Source organism: Copadichromis virginalis, linkage group LG19, assembly GCF_057382275.1.
Source record: "Copadichromis virginalis isolate Kocher_CV1m ecotype Utaka linkage group LG19, C_Virginalis_male_GT1.1, whole genome shotgun sequence".
Lineage (NCBI taxonomy): Eukaryota > Metazoa > Chordata > Actinopteri > Cichliformes > Cichlidae > Copadichromis > Copadichromis virginalis.
The window spans coordinates 35,507,679-35,530,677 of record NC_140636.1 but is presented as its reverse complement, the minus strand read 5'-3'; the positions used below and the strand labels follow the sequence as shown (position 1 = coordinate 35,530,677).

Below are 22,999 nucleotides of genomic sequence, written 5' to 3'. Positions count from 1 at the left end.
GCATTCTTGGACTTTCCCGTTCCCAGAAAGCTACAGTTTTTTCAGAATGAGATTCTTAAAGGCCTCTTTCCTTGTACTCTCTGTTCCCAAGCCTCACTTTAGTTAGGAAGAAGTAAATGGCATTGAGTTTTTTTTACTTGATCCACCTGAGCTACGAGGAATTTAAAAAGCCCTTTGTGCTCCTCCATTGTGTTTATAGTCTCCCCCTTCTTTTCTCACCGTGTCTTTCTTAAAGAGGTTGGTCTTTGCTTTGCTGCACTTTTAGGCCAACTTTTGCACTCTTTTGGGATCAAATGAGCTCAACAACAGAAATCAGTGCAGTTGGATATGAAACACATCTCCTGTCAGCTTTAGATGTAGATGTTGTTACTGTTCAAAGAATAACTGGCTCAGGCTCAAACATACGAACAATATCACGAGGTCTAATAACAAACACATATTGAACGCTAACTTCTCAGGAAGTCTTTTATATTCACCAGTGTTTTGAAGTTTTGTGCCTGTGTGTGGTTTTTTATGGTTATGGATTGTGCTGTGAAAAGCAATATTAATTTGAATGTTCACAATCATTCCTCTACCTCAATATGACTTTGTCCCCCCCCCACTTTTTTTTTTTTTTACTTCTAGTATGGCGATGTTTTGAATGTGATCATGTCGAGTAAGAAGAAAGGAAGTGCTGTTGCAGAATTTGCAACTGTGAGAGCTGCTGTAAGTACCTTAACTCCTGAATAAAAACCTCAGAAACCGTTTTCTTCAACATTCATTTGCCTCAAAATTCCAGGTCACCCGATGAGTTTGATTATTACTCAGAGTGATAGCTGTCATAGACTTCCGTGCCTGGGGACGGTCTGTGTGAGTGAAACTGATATTTTAGTCATTCTGTACCGCAGAAGTCCCGATGCTGATGGAAACCATTGGACGGACGGAACTGAGCCATCTTATTGTTCCCCACTGTCTGGTTCCTCAGGCTCTTTGTCATCATGATGTACTTTTTTTGTTGTTGTGGTTTCCTTACCGCAACATGTGTTTCGCCTGCAGAAAATATGCCTGCCAGTCTACTGGGATCTAGGTACAGGTTCTGTTGTCTCACCCTGCCCATCTTCATGCCCCAGCTCCGGTGTTGGCCCACCTTTATTTAGGTGTTATGTGAACTGAACAAATACCTAGGTCCCACTCTGTACAAGGAGAAAGTGTTTTCGCCTTAATAATACTGGTAGATGACTCATTTGAATACCCACTCTCACATTTTGTTTTTTGTTTTTTTTAGGAGCTGGCTGTAAAGAATGAAAGTGGCGTAGCTGCAAATCCCCTGAAGATTTCCTGGCTTGAAGGACAGCCTGAGGTTTTTGCCGCAGCTTCTCATTCTGGGCAGTTCATGCCTTCACAGGTACCGGTATAACATTAAAATGCGCTGTTGTAATTCCCCTCCTCTCTCATAAAGCGTGTCAGCCCCATGTTATAAAATCCTCCGGCTACATTGCTTCCAGCACAAATACTCTTGCCTAAACACTGCCCCACAAAGAGAGGTATGTAAACGTTCAGAGCTTTTATTTTCGTATCAGTGGTGCAGATATTTCCCCGGTGCTTGCACTCCCATTCGTCTGACCTAGAACAATGTGTTTGGTTAAATGGTCCTCGGTTTATTTGTGGTGAGGTGCTGGCCCGGCACTGGCCCAGAGCCCCTCGTTGGCTGATCATTAATGGAAATGACCTGGCAGACCCCAGGATTGCTGCATTTCGTGTAGCAGTATGCAATAATGGTAGTCTGGCACGTGAGAAAGTAAAAATGGATATTTTGGTGCCAAGTGATTACATTTTTTCTTCTTCTTATTAATTACTTTTAGATTTTGGCCTTTTTCATTAAGTCAAAAACCTTCTGATCATCTTAATATAACATTTTTTTTTTAATTTGAAGAATTAACCACCTATGGACCACAGTTTGCTACATAAAACTGCTGAACTGGGTTTCACCTCTCATGCTAGTGTGGGGTCTACGACCCCCTACACAGCGTTAGTATCTGTGACTGAGTCTGCACACTGGGACTTGTCACACTAATCTCTTTAAATGTTATTATGGTAAACCGGTTTGCATTGCAGATATTCAAAGATGATTGCTTTAGCCTTTTTTCTTCTGTAACTCTGACTGGAAACATTACTATGCTAGAATTATTTTCAAATTAGCCTTCACTGAGAATACTTCTTGCTAAAGAGGTCCAACATGACATAATAGATAAACCATGGCAGATATTAGCGGTGTTGATCCACACCTATCCACGGGTCAGTGGATGTGAATGTTCTTTTCAGATTCTTATCTGGGATCTACAAATCTGATCCCTCTCCTGTAGCCGACCCCTTCATAGTGTCCCAACATTATCCAGCTGCAATCACATATGAGCAAAGTGAGGACTTGGTTCTTTAACCTCATCAATCTAAACACAGCTCACAGAGTCAGCGTCTCGCCACAGGGAGCTCAGATACACGGATGACTTCACCCTTAACTTTAGTTCCATCTCTGCTGGGCTTAATAAATGAATTTGAGGCCAGTATGAGGAGCCTAATGGAGTAAAGGGAGGGGCAAATTCCCCAAGAAGACCCCCTCAGGGTACAGAGACTTTGATCTATCTCATGGTGTGTTAAATTTTTAACTTCTCTCACAGAGAGGAGTGTTGATCTTTTGGCTCTGTTTTTGTTGTAGATATGACATGATTTATAACTGGACCTACTGCATTCACCCAGTTTTTCTCACCATGGATATTAATTTCAAAATAGGGGAGGGCCGTGTCTTTCGCACCATGTGGAATTGCTCCCCACGCTCTTGGCTAAATTCAGACCCTTCATTTGGGAAAAGAATCCAGTTTCTTTTCCTGATCGTCCACTTTTGCGTGTGTACCCGTTAACATTACTGATATGACAAATACGTCGTAGTGACAGGCTGAAAAATGGAGAGGTCGAGAAAACGAACCTTTAAATTTTCCCAGAAGTCCAAATGTTTCTTTTAGTACATGGTTCAAAATCTCAGTGAATGCTAAAAGAACCTATTATCCATTGCTAAACATTTCAGTGCAGTCCTATCCGAGAGCGGCAAATAGTTGCATCTGAAAAAGGGATTTCACATGGATAGTTTATCTTAACAAACTCTCGGATGTGGAATCCCCATCTATCTGTCTGCTTTGTTTTTGCCAGACCTGACGTTCATGCCTCCAGAGATATGATGCCATCATTAATCATTGTGTCTTGATTCATGGTTTATTGCTCAGTTTAGCATACCGTATTATTTAAAACGATTCTATTGTAAGGGTTTTAAATTTGAGCCTTCTATGCCTGCTTCTTCCATCAAGAGCCAGGGAATCATTGCAGGGTTGTCACGGCATAAACCAGATGCAGTAGATCAGCTATTCTGGGATTGTTTTTCCAGCCTGCTGGTTTGCTAGTGCTTTAAAAGTGCGTTATCACCTAAAATAGTCCTTGTGTCTGGAAGAGATGCATTGGATGTGGCCTTGCTGTTGGCATATTCAGTGCTGGCCTGAAACCTGCTCTTAATGGAGATGATAGCTGTTTAGGAACAGCTTTCTGTTTATTGCAATGACCAGACTTAAAAGCTGAATATTTCTTTTTTTTTTTCTTTGGTTTTGTTCTATTTCACATTTTTGTTAGTAGCAAAAGTAAAAAGGAAACGAGCAGTGAAAATACATGAGACTGAAGGATGATTGGCCACTCACGAAACGGAGGATGGGAGATGTTTTAAAAAAAGATGTGCTGGTTTAGAATACATAGAAATCTATGCCTAAATGCATTTAGCTCATCATGCATATCATGAGAGGGAAGAGCTGTTTTCAATTTGCTTGATCCTCTTTGCAGCTTGATAATATTTTCTGTCTTGATACACGATACCGACAGCATAAACAAAAAAAACTGTTGGTTTTATGAAATCCCCTTTCATGTGTAAATACAAAAAAACAAACCAGACCAAAACAAAGACATGTAGCATTAGATTTCACTGGGAAGCACAATTACAGGCGCAGCACTCTTGTCCTATTTGCCAATACAGTATTTTTAATGTTTAAGTTGGTAGCCGACAAAAAACACAGCTCGTACGAGCTGCTTTAGAGGAATGACAAGATTTTTTTTTTTGTATTCTGCATGACAGCAAGCTTAGATTTTAAAACGGAGGGAAGTGATGCCAGATGTGATTGGGATACTTCACAGTTTGGCCAGTTTTTTGCAGAGCAGACAAGATAATTTGTCTTCCATCACAGACTCTTTCATCTCGCATTCACAGGACTTTCACACAGATGACAGACTGATAGAAAACCAAGGACACATGCATGCAGGAAAAATAAGATGCCAAGTATTATTTCTGATTTCTCTGATATTGCACAATTCTTCTTTCTCTTGTGAATAGATAAGGTTTTGATTGCTTAGGGAGTTATTGCATCGAGCAGGGCAACACAGTCAACACAGTGTAAATCTCTGTCAGTGAATAGCTCATTCTCCTGCTTATCCTGAAGTTTACTAACGGACTCTGGTTAGCTATTGATAGCCACCTCTTTGTGCTTTAGCTGTGCTTCAAAGTCCACTTTACTCCAGTGCAGCATTCATGCCTCTACTGTGCATGAAATTCTGCCGTGCGTGTCTAATTTTGGCCACCTCTACATAATATTATTGTGTTGCGGAGTCCTATATAAGCTGTAGTTTCTCTAGAAAAAATGATACAAACACATAAAACAATGTGTAAAATAAAGAAAAAAGCAATCTCTTCATACGAGTATTTGATGTTTTTATTTGCTTTGCACAAAAAATACATAAAAACTATTTTTTCTTCAGAAGGAAAAAAACATTCACAATGTGTTATTGGCAGAAGTCTACAAGAAACGGATATATAAATGTTCCCACAAACAGTGCTGTTTCTGTTTTGGACTGTTTGCATAGAATTCAAAATTTATTGCTTGAAGAACTTATTTTGGTTTCTAGATTTTGTACCATGACCCGTGGCGCTCTTAGGAATTTGACTTCTTCTGGGTTTTGTGCCACATCCCATCCCGATAACTCCCCAACAAAGCCGGAGTGAGGCTCGTCTCGACGTCTCCTCTGTAGGTTTGAGGAAAACGTATGGACGAGTGTTTCACGCGTGTTTCACGTGTGCTTCCCTTTGCTCGTGTGCCAGTGTGTGAGATACAGCATGCATTTTTGCGTGTTGGGTGTATTTGGGTAGAAGGTAGTGTTTAAAGCCTCATCAGAACTTTTGCTACAGTAATGATGTTTCTGGTCCTCCTTCTCCCTCAACACCCCCTGCATATGTGGAAGTATCAAGTTACCCTTTACCACTTTTCTTCTCGTGCACTGCTCACCAGAGCATTGAACGCTGATTTGCAGCTAAGAAAACAGCCTGCTTTGGCTTCTTTTTTTTTTTCATTTTTCTTCTGAGGTCTTGGACCTGTGGCCTGGCTTGGTCGGTAGCCCAAACTGCCACCACTGGCTGGCTTTTATTGGAAGCAGGACTAAGTGTTTGTTTTCACTGCCTTGTTGGGAATGAGAGATGGGGGGTACCTTGGTCTACCATTGAGTGGGGCCTCTCAGATGCGTGCGGAGTAAAATTTGCCCTCTGCACACAACAGATTGGCAAGCACGCCAAGGCATCGCAGCTCCAAGGACCTTGGATTCCAGTCGTTGCGTTTCTTTTCTTAAACACAACAATCTTAAGTCTTAACAGCCGTCGTCAGTGCCGTGATGTGTGGTTTGAAGAATTAAAATAGCTAAGGGGAAATGTGAAAAGGCTGAAAATGTCAAGCTCTTAGTTTAACATGAGACAAAGTTTAATTATTAACTTAAACACTGGATCTGCCTCTGCAAAGGGTGATTGCTTGGAGAACATTAACTTTGTTTATGTGCCCCCTTTTCAAACAGAATCACGCATACTTTTTAGTAAACGCTGTGGATCACAGCGCTCTAGGAGCATATCCTGTGCCTTTACAAAGTGTACAGTGTTCATCTGTGGTTTATTATTCATTGTTTGAGATTCTGCATTCCAAAAAAGCAGATATCTTTAGATTTATCCGAACATAATGAACAAAACAATATCCAAATGTGATGATTTCGTCTCCGATCAGGATTCTGGACAAGATGAGGCCCTTATTGCTCTCTATATTCCAAACCTTTAGTAAAGCCTCTCCGAGACATTTGGCTAATCTCTGGTTTATTTGTGCAGTTTGTCCATCACCTGAAGGACATCGTCAAGGATCGAAGGACCCAGGTCGAGGCTGAATGAAAAGCCACTGTCCTCATCCTTTTGTTGTCCCGTAGTTTTGTCACAGGTCTCATTAAAGTCTTCATCCCCATCTGAACCTGTGCTGCCCCATCTGGAGCTATGAGTCTGATTGGAAGAAGTATTATTCCCTCTTTGGTACCCATCCTCTTTTTCAGCATCTACATTTCCTTTCTCGCTGTCCAGCAGGGGCAGAGAACTGCATTTCTTCCTTTTCTGGGAGTTATTGTGCTGGTGGTCCACAGACAAGTCAGGGGTCTTTTTGCTCTCAGTCTCGTCCAGATTCAGACGAGGCGGCTTTGGAGGCGGTGAGCAGGCCAGAAAGACGTTCTGCTCACTTCGGGAACTTTGTAAAAGCAGGTTGTGACTCAGCTTTAGAAAAGACAGATCTCCAAAGCTGTCGGCATTGTTTCCAATATGAGTGATGTGGCGGAAATCGGCGAGCGGTAGGCTGATCATGTTGACAGACAGAACCTCCTTCCTCTTGGAATTCCTGCTGGACCAGCGTCCAGAGGCTGGATTTCTGTGCAGCGATGCTCGGAGTGGCATCCTAGCAGATCTGGTTGAGATTTGCTTAAATGTTTCAGTTTAATCTTTTTTGTTTTTAATGTATCCTCAAAAGTCTTTGTAGTCTCTTTCTTCTTTGTTCAATTTGTTAGGAAGTTTTGATAATTAAAAGCATAACTCCATCTGCAACGAAACACAAAAAGAGAGTATTAACATTTTAACAAATAACAGTTTGATACCACATTTCCCGCAGCAGCATGTCATCCAGGTTCTCTCTTATTCATGCTAGAACATGAAGGAGATCTGTGCTTGTGTTTGTCGTGTTTTTCAAAACCAGATGTAAGGATTTGACTGTGTCTGTTAGCTTTTTTTAAATTCACATCCATTGTGCAGCGATTGCACCTGCTAGCCTTGATTTTCATTTAATGAAATGCAGCAATTATTTGGCAGCGCAGGGATGTTCAAACAATGCTTTGAACCTTTCATTTACAAATATTTACTTTTCAAATCCCCTCTTTTCCGATAAATGCAGGTGTGGTCTGCTGCACGTCTTCCAGAGGAAGTCTTCTAGTCCATTTAAGACTTCCAGTAAGAGAGTCAACAAAATAAATAAGAAAAAATGCCAGAGTGGTAATTGTTATCCTGTATGCAGTGCATTGTCTTCACTTTCTCACAACCTCTGTCAGAAATTATGATAATAACTTCACTTTAGAGCACATGTTTATAATTTCCTCAGAAGTCTAAATAACTGGGATACAAAACCTAAAACCTCTTGGTCACAATGACTCGAAAAAACAAAACAAGAAAGCGTTTTCACTTTCCGTGACCAGTAATGATTTTAGTGAGCGAGACAGAACTCAGTTCATCAACGCAGGCACGCCGATTAGATAATCTCCTCTGTGTCTGTGATTTTTAAGCCTCCCAACAGCTTTGCCCACAGTTAGATCTGTGTTCGTGACTTGAAACACTCACTCTGTAAATTTGTAAACCACTTCGGCAAACAGGTTTTGTTGGCCTGTAAAGGTTTTATCGGCACTTTAGTAGCAGCGGGAGATTGGAGCGCGCGGACTCGACTGCATTCCTTTCCAGACATGTCAGTTTGGCCAAGGAGGAGTCGTTGGGATTTTAGCCATGAGTATCGTGTTCAGGAAACACTTCGTGGCCAAGTTAAAAACTAAAGAAGCTCATTAAAACACATTGGCCAAGAAACACGTTTTAAATGATGGTTCCGAACGCTCCATTAATTACACATCTCAAAGACTGATAAGGACTCAGTCTGCTGAAAACTTTAACCACAATTAAAATAACTGATGTTAAGATCTTTTTCCTGCCGTGCAGTTACTTTAGTGAGAACTATAACAATAATTAGACAAAAAAAGAAAAGATGTTAGTTTTTACCTGTCTTGCTGGGAAAATCAAGGATAATTGAATCCCACACACACGCACACCCGTCTCTGCCAGGAAGCTAGGCTGTGTGTACCTGCACACTCTCACAAACCTTCCTTTGACATGACGGGGCTTGTCAGCTGTTACAGACAAGATCTCATTGAACCACCTCGAGACACAGAAACAATGTGAGCTACAACAGTCTTTTCCTCATCGTAGAAGAAAAGCTAAAGAAAGTATTTATGTACCATTTCTTACCCTTCTCTGCTTCAACGAGTGTTTTAGATAATCCTCGCAGAAAGATCTTTTTGTGTCTGGCTGATGAAAGTTATCTTCCCCTAAGTGATAAGCCAGGTGAGGTCAAAGTATAAGATTGTTAAGAGATCCAGGTATTTCTTAGTTGACATCTGAAGTCATCCCACCTCCAGTCAGGAGATTATATCATCCTGTTTGCGGAGTGAGTTGGCCTTTTAGTCGTAGGTGTTACAGTAAGTCCTGCTGGTTGATTGGCTGCACCCATCACCTGCGGGTGAGTCGGCACAAAGCACGAGCTCCCGGTTTAATTCCCATGACATTGAGAAAGGCAGAAACTGCCGTGCACGACTTATTCTTAAAGCCGAATGGTGTGACTGAGAGAAAGGAAAGGGGCGACGTATAGTTTGAAGTTTGAAGAGGTTGGTCATGTACAACTGATTGTGTTTTAATAAGAGTGTGTGAGACTGTTATAGATTGTGTGCTTATCTGGGGAAAAAAGAGGAAGTCCTAGTAAGTGAGAAACCGGTCAGCCCTAATCTCTGTCTTATTGTCCCTCTATTCTGCTGATTTCCTGATTTCCTGTCTGTTGTTGAGTTGAGCCCACTCCAAAGACTCTTCTGCCTGAGTGGAGGCCTGTAGCTATTCTGTGTAATCAAAGCTCAGTATCCCACACAGACATGTATGAGCAGGCACGCTGGATTTCACAAGAGGGATCACTTGCTGCATTTCTAATTCTCACGCCTCCAGCGTGTTGTCTTTGCTATGGAATGCTATAGTAATGGATGTGTCAGAGCAGAAAACGTTTGTGCGCTCGCTGGAACGTGTTTGCGTAAAAAGGTTTAAAGCCTCAAAGTTTCAGTAACACTCACTGCTACGCACTTTGATTGTGAGCCTTTTTTTGGGACTATTATCTTCTGAACAGTTGCATCTACCTGCGTGGTGATGTTTTAAAGATAACATATTTCATAATGCTGAAATATTGCCATGTGTTGGAGAAAGCTGTAGATCTGTGTGCAGTATTTGTTTGTTTTTGCCTTCCTCCCCAACCCTAAACATGCCGGGCGTGAAGGACAAATCGTATTTTTTAAGCGCTCCTTTGAAATCGATCCAATAAACAACATACGTCCCGCCCTCATCCTCTCTGCTGCTCTGCAACTCAGGACCAGAACAGTCTGCAAGAGCAGACACAATTACTCACGCAAATGAAATTATCATAACATTTACCCAAGGCCGAAACAGAACATTTTTGAACATCCCTCTTCTGAGAAACCCCCTCCTTCTTCCACCTACAACCACAAAACTGCTTTCATGCTAGAAGACAATCAGGGTGAAGAGCTAGTGTTATCTGTGGTATTTGGGTATGACCTCACAAGACCTGCTGTCTGACCAAGGTTGGGCTCAGTTTGTTAGCGGTGCTCTCATGCTATGTAGCCTCTGGGCTTATGCGTTTAGCCCGAACTGGATTTCTGCACAAGCCTCTTTTCTAAGGCCTGACCATAGTGGGCAATGTGGTTTGATGCAGCTATGCCGGGCCTGAAATCTGGGATGCTGCATGTTTTTGTTGTTGCAGGATAAAAAGTGTTTCCAGATATTGCTTTGACTGGCGCAACGATTCCAAACTGAGGCTTTGGTGGATATTCTTTTGGCTCTTTGTTGTATGTACTTCAGCTTCCGCTGATCAAGGCCCTCAGACAGCCAGCATTTAGAATAGATTTACTGCAAGATTTGGCTTATTCTTTTATATGAAAAAGCTTTTTTGTTTTATTGGCAAATACTGGACATTGGGCTGTGATCAAATTCAGCGTGCAATACATCAATGAATTAACCAGATTATTTAGCTTGTAAGACTTGTTAAAGTAGTCATTCCCACCTGTCTGTATTTTGTATAAACAGTTTCTAGTAGTTTTCCTTTTATCATTTCTGGTGGGAATGTTTAAATATGCATTTGTCATCATCTTCAGCATTGTTGTCGCTGTTCGTCTGCAAAGTTATGACTCAGTGATTAGCCGTCTGAAGGTTTTCCAACAGAAACTTGGCTGTGGGATTGCTAAGAGGAAGTGCAGACACTCGCTTGCATGATTCCAACATGACAGAGATCTGACACCGAAGCCCAGGTGTTACTTTACTGAATACCAAGCGCACACTCACCAACACATATGACGTAGCTAACAGTAGCTTCTAATCAACACAACAAAGTCACGTCAGGTCCAACACAGTAAGCGGATGGCTTGGCTGGGTAAAAACAAATATTCTCTGATGAGGTAATGCACTGCGGTGCCAAATGTCACAACACAATAAAACAGCTGGATTATTTACATTTTGAGGTTTTACACCAAAGTTTGTCAGTCAGCGACAGAGACATTTAATGTTTTTGAGTTTTTCATTTGTGCGTGTGTCTGTCCCGGTATCATGATTGTCAAAGTCAAACGTGCTCAGAAAAATTGAAAAATAAAGTGAGTAGAATTTGGTCATCCAAGGTCACTGAGGCCTGATATTCTTCCCATTCTTGCAAACACAATATTTCAGGAGCACCACGAGGGAATTTCATCATAATCAGAATCTTTTACTGTCGTTATGCCAAAAACACAGAAAAATCATATGCTCTGCTATTCAGTGCAAGGAAAGCAATCTAACTATTCCCAAAAAATATAAACCATTTTAAAAGTGTTTCTGTTAACTGATACATGATAAACAACATAATATGTACGTGTATGTGTGCTCGAGTCATTATTAATAGCACAATTTTAAAATTTAAGGCAGTGCAACCTCATAAAAAGTTATTTGTTTGGGGGGTTTTTTGGCCATAAAGGAATAATTTTTACATTCATTATTACATAGTTTGCAGAAATATCTGATTGGTGGCATTTTATGTCTCAAGTCAAAGGTCAGCTTCACTATAACATAATGCTTTATGACACTTTTTTGCATATACCAACTCGGGAGCAGAAAATTTCACATTTGGTCAGACACAAAATTGCCTATTAACCTTTATTGCCCTAAAAAGCAGCCTCGCCTCTGTCAGTGCGCCCCAGGGTGGCTGTGGCTGCAATGTAGCTGCCATCACCAGTGTGTGAATGTGTGTGTGAATGGGTGGATGACTGGATGTGTAAAGCGCTTTGGGGTCCTTAGGGACTAGTAAAGCGCTATATAAATACAGGTCATTTACCATAAAAAAAATTGTTGGACCTACACTACATACTGTATTACTTTATGAATATGGGCACACTGGGATGCATTCTGCAGTTTGATTGGTTAGTGGAAGCTTACACTCACAATGTGATAATGTAGGTTTGACTCGTGGCACTATTCTACATTCAAAAATGACCCGAGGATGTTTAACATATAGTATGGTGCTGCATTGTCTTTCATTCAGTTTCCTTTAACTCATTACCAGATCTTTTAATAAGGGAAAGCTATATTAGCATTACTATTATCATATTATGTAGTTTATGGTTGCAGTTTTGTGCTTTAAATAGTACTTTGCATTCTTTGTTACACAGAATATTGAAGACAAAATTGTTATGGATTTTTTGTGTAGTTATTGCAGGATTTATTCCAAAGAATTTCAAAACCCATAAATTTGGAGGTATCAGTAAAATCTGAGGAATGTTATTTCTCCTGACACTGACTGATTAGTAATTATTGAATGATGGCTGTGCGTTTTAGATTAAACTGTAGATTTGTAGAGTTAATGTAAACAATACATACTGAGATCAGTTTTACTGGTTTTGCTTACTTTACACATTAATTAGTGTAGATAAGGAACACATGCACAAACAAAGTAAACAGAAATCTGCAATTGTTGTGCCATTTTCTTTCTTTTTTTTTTCCTTGTGTAATACCTCGGCTCATTTTTTGACATCTCCAAGGTTCAGATGGTGTTCTTGCAGTGCCCTGGCCTCCTTTGTTTTAATAGCAAATCTGTTGCAATCAGAGGGCTTTTCCAGGAAGGCTGGAATGTGAAAGACATAATTTTGCTTTTACAACAATGTATTCTTGGATATTACAGAAACCAAACCCCCACATTTCCCTATTCAAGGATCCCTGAGCTCATCCATCATAAAGAGAAATGCCAGGGCACCAGGAGTTCAGGTCTTTGCTGCCATTTCTCTTTTCACTGTTTATATCCTTTACTTTTACAGATTCCAAAGGCACTTTTCTGACTCCACCCTGCACGCTTCTATTCTGTTGAATACTGTGTATACCCATGAGCGTAGTTATATAGCTTATATGGGGTGTTTGAGTACAGCAAAGCTAATATGATTGAGCTGATGAGCTAATATAATTACAACTTTAGCATTTTAGCTTTCGTTGTATTTTTTTAAGTCCCAGAAATGATTTAGATGACAGACTGGAATTATTATCAAACATTATGAAACTTCGTTAGCTACCTGCATCCATATACTGGAAGGATGCAATGCACAAATACACATGCTCGCTAATTAGTGCTGATTAGCAGATTAAAAATATAGTCACCAAAACTGAGCCACACAGGTCTTGTATGGTCTCTGCCATAGCAGGCAGTAATAATTATTTGATAATTTCATTAAAAAAAAAATGGCATAAACACCACAAACATAGTTGAGAAATCCAGTTCAGTGACTTCAGTTAGCTTAGGTGAGCAGGGTCGTGTCCAGGATTTGTTTTGTAAATGGGGTGGCACAGGCGAATCAAGAACAAAAAGGTTTATTACTTAAAACGTGGTGCTGCACAGTGTCCAAAATATAGTAGAAAAAAGAGAGTATCCCAAGTTAGAAATACTTCAAATACAAGTATATTAAATTTGTACTTTAGTAAAGTACTTGAGTAAATCTACTTAGTTACATTTCTTATGGCTCTCTCAATACTCTCATGCAAAGATGTTGGACATTGTAAGACTGGCAGTACACTATGCCAATGACATTGGTATTGGGGGGCACCAGCATCCTGGTGCCACCCCATGCCCTGTTCTGGATACGCCCCTGCAGATGAGACCTGGTAGACAGCTCCTGTAGCTGTCAGTATACCTGGCAATGTGGAAATCAAAGCCGTACCATTAATTTTAAGCCTCAACAGTATCCAAATGGACAAGTTATATAAAAAAACCAAAACAAAAAACACCCACAATACAGTTATGAAAGGTTCAACATTTGTCTTTCCATCATTATCGAGCAACAAACGTATTATTTATTTTCCTGTTCCAGGCCGCAAACATGTTTTTTAAAGCTATTACGTTGAACTCTATTGAAGCTGACTTGGTGTTGGTACCAGTCATTCCAGCAGCTATGTTTTTTTTTTTTTGCAGTTTAATTTGGCTGCTTTGATCAGACGTACATTTTCTGTCAAATAAAGGAAGTTTGTGCATTGCATGAGAGGGGCTAAAAACAGGAAGTACATTTGGGTCTCGACCTCTGTGGTTTGTTTGTTCTTTACTTGCAAAAGCGGTGTAGTAGAACAAACCTTTGGGGTTTTATGTCTGCTGACTTCTGTAATGAATGTTGATTAATCCGCTACCATTTAGAAAGCTTAGGTCTGCACGAGAATTTCACCTCGGCTCCAGTGATGCATCTGCAGTAAGGCTGCCTCTTTGTTTGTGTTAGCATGAGCGCTTGGGTACCTTCACATACACACACACGCCCAAACGATCTCTATACTGGTATTTGCCTTTCATAAATCACAGCTCGGTGACACACACACAAATACAGAAACACACACTACGCCACCACACGCCCGCCAGTTAAATAGTTCCTTGATTAACTTCACCGCAGTGGATCAGAGCACACATTTTAGCTGGGACCACAGAGCAGGCTTGTTAAAAAACCCATTCTTAAGCTTTGGAGGACTTTAAAGTCACCTCGGCACTGCAACCGTCTAGTTGAAGACATGTGATGCTTTATGGTGTTAATGAGTGATCCATTTATCAAATTTGAATTGGTGAGCCGTCAAGTTGCAAGGTTAAAAGCTGTTAAGCGTGAAATGGCAAGATTTTAACGGAAGCTGTTTTGAATAGATGTAGTTTCACTTTACTCGTGTCCGCGCTTGTCTGTCTCTATTAAATGTACAAACACCTTTTCAATCACTTGTCCTCACACGCTCGGCGATCTGACAACTTGTGCTGCGGCCACCTGCGCTCCTGCCATGCCTCCTGCTGTGTGTGGGAAGGACTTTTAAGAGCGTGTGTGTGCTGCTTGACTCACAGCACTTGTGGTGATCATGATGTCATTACTGGCCTGGGGTCAGGCTGGGGTGTGCTTTTTCGAGGCCTCGCCATGCGCTGATCCTCAGCTTGTTTATATGTATGCATGTGCGTGTGTGGTTGTGTGTTTTACTACTATTCCACCTCAGCGGTGGCCTTGAACCCTCCTGTCTTGGCTTTGTACAGTGGCCCATTGTTTGTGTTTTGTGGTTTCCCGCTCACCCCGGATCTTGGCGTTAAGGCACCAAACACCCACCCGCCCCTACACACACACTTGCAGACACACACAGACATAGACATGCACATATGTACCCACCAAGTGTTTAGTTACAGAGTGATGCACTGGCTAAATATGTATATTGTAAGTTAACACCCGAGGCAAGGAAACTTCCCTCATTCTGAGAAGAAATGCGTCACACTGCCCATAAAGCACCTGTTAATGCACAGAATTCCCCTACATCATTAGTGTCGTGCAGTCTGCCCATGATGCCATAATCATGCTGGGCTGAGAAAAAGGCAGACCAGTTCTAAAAGTTTTCCTGGTGCACTTCAGCATTGTGCCCAGTAGGGGGCGTAGCAGAGTATGGTTAGATTTGCTGTATAGGCAGGAGGATTTCCACAGCTTCTTGTATATTTGCTTGTGTTTTGTTTAATTTTAAGTTACAAGAGTTGTTTATTTACCTAATAGTGTTCGCGTGATATTTCATAGTTACGTGTCAGACGGGGGCTTGAGCTCACGTTATTGGAATGATAATAGCAGCTTTCCTCAATCCAGGGGTGGCGTAGGGGGGAGTGAGGGTAACGTCCAATTTCTCTTTTTTTCTTCTTCCTCCACACTAGACCCTCTTTCTCCCCAGCACACGGATGCTGGAGTCCCTATGATATTTTCCAGATGCCTTAGCGAGTGCATCGACAAAACTTACCACTCATCAGATCACTCCCTGTCCTTAATGCACACGCTCACTCTCTCCTGCAGCTCACTGTCTTGTTAAAGAGACACTTCCTTGGCCCAGCAGACTTCCTTGATATAATCTGTTCAAAGAATGGCTTTCTTTGTGTACACGTGGTCTTCCTTCCTAATCAGTGATGGGATGATGGTCTCCATGAGTGCCTATGTTTGTGTTGCACATACAGTATAAGCACAATCCTGGTGAATTTTAAATTGAAGTTGTCAGATTAAAAATTTTTCTTAAAGTGTTTTCTCGTTTCATCACAGTCTGTTTCTTGTGTTTCGATCTTGGTTGACCGGTGTGTGGCATTGGTCATTGCACAGATGTTTGTGTGTGTGTGTGTGGGTGTGCAAGCCCTTTTGGGCTGTGTTCCACCCTGCTTGATTAGCCATTAGCCAGTGGCTGCCCTCTCTGATTTTCTCCCACAGTATGATAATCCGTCGCCATCATCATCCAAGCCAAAGCCCTGCCAGCAACTGCCAGGCCCAATTCCAGCCCACATTTTAGGTTTAATGACCTAAGGCAGTGGAATTACCCCATCACAGTTTCTCTGTGGGCTGCTGTCTCATGCATGTTCACCATGTCGTCATGCAAATGTTAACTGAGATGAGAGCATGTGTCCAAATCTGCCTCTCTGCGCCGCACTCAAAGGCCTGGTTGTGAAAGCAAACAGAAACTGGACATTGACTGCATTTTGGTTTTTTTGCGTGTGTGTGTCTGTGGTCAGCTTTGAATGAGCAACATGATGTTGCGTGTCTAACACAGTCATCTTTCCTCCACTGGAGGCTTTCTGTGTAGAGTTTACATGTTGTCGCCACGTACTCCAGCTTCCTAGGACATGCATGTTAGGTTAAGTGGTGATTCTAAATTGACCCTAATTGGTGTGAATCTGAGTGAATCTGATTGTGACTTGTTCTCTCTCTCTGTCTTTTTTCCTTGTGTTAGACTAACAAACTGTACCTCTCTTCTCGCCCATGTAACAGCTAGGATAGGGTCCAGCCGTCCCGCAGCCCTGAATTAGCCAAACGTTGGATGGCTGCCTTGAAGGACTGTTGTCATGATCTAAAAATCCAAGATGTTTGGCTTTTCTTACGACTCTGTCGCAGGATCACAGGATCGCTCCACAGATTTTACACTTCAAGTTCAGCTTACTTGTGAGGAGGACTGCACAGACATTTTTTTGTAGCTTTATACGTTTTTTTGACAATTCTGAGAAATAGAACTCTCAGTGATACAATCAGGATTATCACTGTTTAAGCTTGGACACCATACATTTATAACGGGAATGCTGCTCACTGATGAAAACGCTGCTGCTTATAAATAAAATTAAAGGGTTTTTGTGGCTTGAACCTTAAGTAGAACTAAAAGTTGATCTGTCATGAAATCTGATAGAAACTACTCTGTTGAATTGATTTTCTAAATCAACTGATTGTCTGGTCTATAAATAAATCTTCTTATGAATCTTGTTTTTGTAAGTCCTACTAGTCTGTGTAGCTCTGTTTCACATTATGATAATATCCACTTTTTTGTTATCACCCCTTTAGGCTTCCCTGTCCAATGAGCGTGACTACGAAAGCATTGTGATGATGAGGATGAGGCAGGCCGCCGAACGTCAGAAACTCATAGAACAAATGCAGAGGGAAGACGAGGAGGAAGCTGCCACGTCGTAGCACCACAGGACTCAGCTCGTTACCAGCACTGTGAGAAATATTAGATGTAATCCTGCATCAGGCTTTAGTTTCATAAAGCCTCTTATTTGTTTTTATTATTTTTTTGTATGTAATGTGATGTGTGGCAAAATAAACAATTTTCATAAACAAACAAAAAACAGTTTTTGTGTCATGGCCTTTCCTGAGAAGAGATGTGAGAACCAGCAGGGTTTGATGCACAGCTGGGTAGTGCCAGATAGTAGATACAAATTTGGAGATTTAAAATGATTTAGACTGGAATGCATCTTATGACTATGTAATTGCACTATGGTGTGTGCATTACAGGCCTCTGGGGATTGATTACTGGTCTATTGGTCTAAGCATCACTAAGTACTAATACATTTCTAGGTATTCTTTTTGACAGAAAGTCTTTATTTATAGTGTTGTAATATTTTATTATCCTTTTCTTTATCCAGGTGAAAGTCTAATTAAGATTTAAATCTCATTTCCTAGAGAGAGCAGGCCATCATGGCAACAAAAGTTACAACAAATACAACACAAGTTCAAACCAAATACAACATTTCATAGAAACAAGTGAGCACAAAATATGCAACAGCAGATCATAAAAACAGTCACACTGACTAAAAGAGTTATTCTCTCTGTCCTCTCCCTCCTTCCTGGAAACAGGGGCGGCATATTTAAAAGCTTTTTTCCCAGTTGTCTTCTGATTTTTGTTACAGTCATTTGTATGACATTGTGAGAGCGAGGCTATATTGGATGTGGCTTTTACACATATAAACACACAGATAAGAGGGAACCAGCCCAAGGAGAGATTTATAGATAAAAACCAACCAATGAGAAAGTGGAGATCTACAGAGATGGTCAGGATTTCAAGAGCCAGTAATAAAACGTAAAACACAATGGTAGACAGTATCTAAGCTTTTTAGATAGTGGGCAGGTGCATTCATAAAAAGCAGGTCACCACAATCCAATAAAGGTAAAAAAAAAAAAAGTTGCATAAAACAAGTGTTTCATTTACTTGGAGAGAGAAACAACTGATTTTTTTTTTAAAGGTAACATAATTTCAACTTGGACACAAGCCTTTCAATGTGAGTTTAAAATGACAAATTCTGATCTATAATGATACTTAGATACTTATAAGATGTGACCATTTCTATTTAGGTCCATTAAATGGTTTTAATCTCAGGAAACGTTAATAACAACTAACATGAAGTTGGATTTCTCTGCATTTAAAACGAACTTAGGTTGAGTTAAACGGAACTGAACAAAATCAAAGCCATACTGCAGAAATTTAAGGAGTTGTGCTGCTGATGGAGATGAAGAATAGATAACTGTATCATCTGCAAAAAGATGAAATTGAATGTTTGATAAATTTTCAGAAAGGTTATTTATATAAAGAGAAAAAAGTAATGGCCCTAATATGGAGCCCTGAGGAACTCCTTTGGATACTGGGCAAAAAGAGGGAGAACACCCAGCAACGTGGACACATTGTGTTCTAGCTGACAAGTAATTTGAAGACCAACTTACAACATTTACAGACAGACCAAAAATCTTTAGTCTGTTTACTAAAATGACTCGGTCAACTGTGTCGAAGGCCTTCGACAAGTCAAGAAAAAGAGCAGCGCAGTATTCTTTGCAGTCCATTGCATCATTAATGTCGTTCAGCAGTTTAATAGCAGCGGTAATGGTGCTGTGTTGTTTTCTGAATCCTGACTGCTGTTGGTAAAGAACCGAATTTTGTCCAAAAATTCTTTTACTTGTTCACTAATAAAGTTTTCTAGAACTTTTGCTAGAACACACAATTTAGATATGGACCTGTAGTTATTAACATCTGAAGGATCACCTTTTAACAATGGGAAACCATAGGCAGATTTCCATATTGCAGGGATCTCATTGTTCAAAAGGCTGAGATTAAAAATATAAGTTAGTGGTTCTGCTATAAAATCTGCAACCAACTTAAGAAAATAAGGATCAAGCTGATCTGGCCCTGCAGGTTTATTTGGATTCAACAGATTTAAGGTCCTCTGGTCTTCAAAGAAATTTGGAAGAGAAAAGCTGAAGGATTCAGTTTGAGTGGTAAAAGAGAGAGCCTCCTGTTTATTAGGCAGTTTTAAATATGGATGTAAAGATTCAAATAAAGACCTGGAAGAAACAAAAGACTCATTAAAGCAGTTTAGAATTTCACATTTTTCCGTCTTTTACAAAAAAAGCTGGCATCTCATTGGTAGTTTTGTCCCTATAAGAACATGTTATAATTTTTTTTTTAGGATCGTTAAGATGTTCAGTAGTTTTTGAAAGATAAAATTCTGATTTGGCTTTTAATGAAGAAGGCTGAACGATTTCTTAGCTGTCTAAAAATCAGCCAATCTGCCTCAGATTTAAAATCTCTGGCATTCATTTAGGGCCAATTTCATTAAAATCTAAAGTGGACAGTTTGTCACTAAGTGAATTTAAAGCCTCAATAATAGCTGAGGGGGGTCTCTAACAACCTACAATAGGAATAAAATGGTCCTTAAAAAGTTGGAGCTTAAATGCAGGAAAGAAAGAAAGAAACGGTTTAGTAAAAGATTAAAAGATACTGAAGAATAACATGGAATTAGTCTTTTACATAAATTGCAACACTAACACAATGAAAAAAAAAATTGTAGCCCGTTATTGCAACGTCTTTGCCAGTAATTGCTATTGTTAGCCAAGTTTCAGATAATGTAAGAATATCAGTATCCAATGCGTTCACCCAAATTTTTCACTAAGTCCAGTTTAGGAAGAAGATTAGTGACATTTAAATGAATAATAATAAGTCCCAATCTAGCTTTAAATCACAAGGAACATTTAAACATTTGTAATCTGGACCAGGATTAGGCCGTATATATTTCCAGATAAAAGCAGCAAAAGAACAACGAAGCCTTTTTTTAGAAGTATCACAGACTGATTTCTCTTATTGCTCAGTCTCTTTGGGAGGTGAGAGCACAGGGAAATAAACCAGTCATATGGAATAAATAAATGAATTAAATCAGACAGACTGAGATCTGCACTGATGTTCCCTATGAGAGGACTAGAAAATGAGGTTTATCTTGCTCTCCAGACTGTTGTTGTGCCTCACGTGGACAGAGAGCCCAAAGAGATTGGCCTTGCTACACCACACATAATCAAAGTTGCATAATGCTGTAATTTGCATCTGTCAACCATTGTCTGGTTCAGTGTGACTACTCACTGCCTCATTATTCAAGCCAAACAAGTGTGATGTAAAAAAAAATCATTCTTGTCTGCACTCTCATTCAGAAGCCCTGATCCAAACCACAGACTCTCTGGTGTAACTACATGGAAATCGTTTTTTCGTCCATGCTAAACCAGTAATCAGGCTGCGATTGGAACACAAGGTAGGCTTTTATGGAATTCTTGTGGGCTTGTGTGATGAAAAGTGAACATACTAGAGGCCCTCCATTATAGAGTTGGTGGTTTAGATGATTTTTCCCATTTCTTTGTATTCACTAGAGAAATTGTCTACTCCTGGGTCTGATCTTTGGTGGACATTGAACATGTGCATTTTCTATGCAAATCCTTTATTTTATAAAACTCAAACAAATGGTAAAAAAAAATAAAAAAATTACTTCTTCATGGATCTTCAAATCCAGTTTTTATTTTGCGACTGACGAGAGTGAGTAGCTTTGTGTAATTTACACGCCATAGCAGTTCCTTGCAAACACTTGCTTTGAACAGAAGGTGGTTGTGGCCCTCCGATGACCATGTTGGGGATGTCCTCTCCCTTTATCATCATGCAAACCCAAGAGTAAGAGAACCAGTGTTCAGAGCAATCTGAAGCTTGAGCTTTTGGGTTATAGAGACGGTGTGTACATCAACTGACCTTCTTATTTTAAACATGAACATTCACCACAAAATGTATATACAGTACACTGTGCAGCAGGGGTGTCAAACATATGGGCTGGGGGCTAGAATCTGATCGACAACGACTCAAATCTGGTCCATTTATATTTGCATGGCCTTTGAAAATGTAAAGGAGGGCATAAATGTTGGAACTTTAACTGTATTTCCTTAGTTTTTACAGCTTTTACTATATTCATACCAAAACAAAGTAACTATGTAATAAACAATTAAGTGACAGGAAAGTACTTTTTTCAGTTTCTACCACAGTTTCTTTTCAGAAACAGATTTCTTTCATTACAGCAGCATTTATTTATCATGCAGAAAAACCGAAACTTACAGTTTAAAATAAACATCTTTTTTAATACATTCAAATATCTCAGTTGTGATTTGGTTCTTGTCAGGGACCAAGCAGTAAGGCATAAAGGACACAGGTGTTTAATTTTAAAAAAGGGGGTTTTATTGACCCAAAAATATGAAAGATAATTAACAAAGCCAAAAAACTTAAACAGGCAGACCAATAAAAGAGGTCAACTCAATAAGCTAAACTCAAAATAACAACTAACGAAACCACAAACAAACATAAGACAAGCTGACCTTCTGAAATGACACACGGGTAACTTAAATACTGGCTTGCTAAACCAAATGGCACACAAGGGGGGAAAAAAGGCTGCCATATAACCAACTATCCATCCATCTATTCGCTTCCGCTTATCCTTTTCAGGGTCGCGGGGGGCGCTGGAGCCTATCCCAGCTGTCATAGGGCGAGTATAACCAACTAATACAAAACAATTAAACAAACTTGAAACAACCCCCAGGCAATGAAGCATGTGGTTTTGTCCAATTAGGCTGTCAGCAGTACTTCAGCTCTTCCAGCCCTTTGCCACATCTTTTGCCAACCAGGAAGGAGAAACCAAACCCCAGGTAACTCAAAGAAAGAAAGATATATTAATATAACATAAAACAGAACTTTGACATTGCAGTGTTAATATGTGTGCACGCCATATAAACATTTGAAGGTGTGACAGAAAAGAAAAGAAACAATATATTGGACAATAAGTAGAATATATTTAAAGTAGCGACTGCAAACTTAACTAAAGTGAAGCAACTAGTGTTGAGGTGTGGAGCTTACCCTGTGTGGCTTCCCATCACAGTGCTATATAAATAAAAGTGAACTGGTCTGGCCCTTCATATCAAAGTGGGTTGTGTGTGGTCCACAATGTAAAATGAGTTTGACAGCTCTGCTCCGCAGTACATATACAACATAAAAGAAAATGCCTTAATATATTAGTGACTTTGGCTGAGCTTTAACGTAATTAATTAAATCTGATTGGCAAGTTAATGGCTATTATTGTTGAAGAAGTTAATTTTTTATGCGTCTGCAAGCAAGTACAGCTGCTGAAAAAAAATGTTCATGTGCAACACTAATAGATGGAGAAAGAGCAGAAATGGGAGAAATATTTGAACTTTTTTTCCCCCAAAGGTGAGCACTGCTCAGCAAGTGACATTTGATAAACTTGAAATTTAAAGTTTACATGTGATGTCCTGATACGCTTTACACTTTTTAAAATCATTTATCGGCTTTCTACATCACGTTTTTCGCTAAATTATGTTTTCATGAAACATCTTGCAAAACTAACTGTAGCGCACTAAATGTTGTGTTATTCAAAGGCTGCATGAAAACACCGGGCAGTTTAGTGCAAGCTGAACTGTTAGTTTGCAGTGATGCACGAAGTTGTACTGGTTACATCTCGGTTACTGTTACTTGGTTGCATCAGCGATTGCAGACATCAATTTATTTTGATCGATGAATTTATATTTACTTTCTGAAGTCTGTCTTTCATACTAGCTTTATTGTGTCTATGGGTTGGAAATCAGCCATATAGATCATGAAACATCTGAGTGTATTTTCATGAAT

General features: G+C 40.0%; 2 protein-coding genes across 6 annotated transcripts in view; one reads left to right on the top strand and one right to left on the bottom strand.

The window, feature by feature from the left end:
- The window catches only part of dnajc17 (DnaJ (Hsp40) homolog, subfamily C, member 17), a 35,990-nt gene extending 18,628 nt beyond the window's left edge, over positions 1-17,362 (top strand). The window contains exons 9-12 of one of the 4 annotated variants that reach the window (XR_014916703.1): positions 625-705; positions 1,265-1,384; positions 16,516-16,686; positions 17,077-17,141. Coding sequence is in view for 3 of the 4 variants with exons in the window: in XM_085441299.1 (XP_085297425.1) it covers positions 625-705; positions 1,265-1,384; positions 17,077-17,202 (327 nt within the window). In the remaining variant the exon portion in view is untranslated. Of the gene's footprint in view, positions 1-624; positions 706-1,264; positions 1,385-16,515 lie in introns of all 4 variants that reach the window. The other 3 variants (XM_085441299.1, XM_085441301.1, XM_085441300.1) reach the window with 3 other exon arrangements.
- Positions 4,752-8,688, bottom strand: LOC146686697 (cdc42 effector protein 3). 2 transcript variants are annotated; one of them, XM_085442008.1, is made up of 3 exons: positions 8,411-8,688; positions 8,165-8,321; positions 4,752-6,949 (listed from the first exon to the last, which is right to left on the bottom strand). In XM_085442008.1, the coding sequence occupies exon 3, from the start codon at positions 6,806-6,808 to the stop codon at positions 6,191-6,193; it is 618 nt and encodes a 205-aa protein (XP_085298134.1). In that variant the 5' UTR covers positions 6,809-6,949; positions 8,165-8,321; positions 8,411-8,688; the 3' UTR covers positions 4,752-6,190. The 2 variants fall into 2 exon arrangements, with proteins under 2 accessions (XP_085298134.1, XP_085298135.1); XM_085442009.1 differs by lacking the exon at positions 8,165-8,321.
- Positions 17,363-22,999: the final 5,637 nt, after the last annotated feature.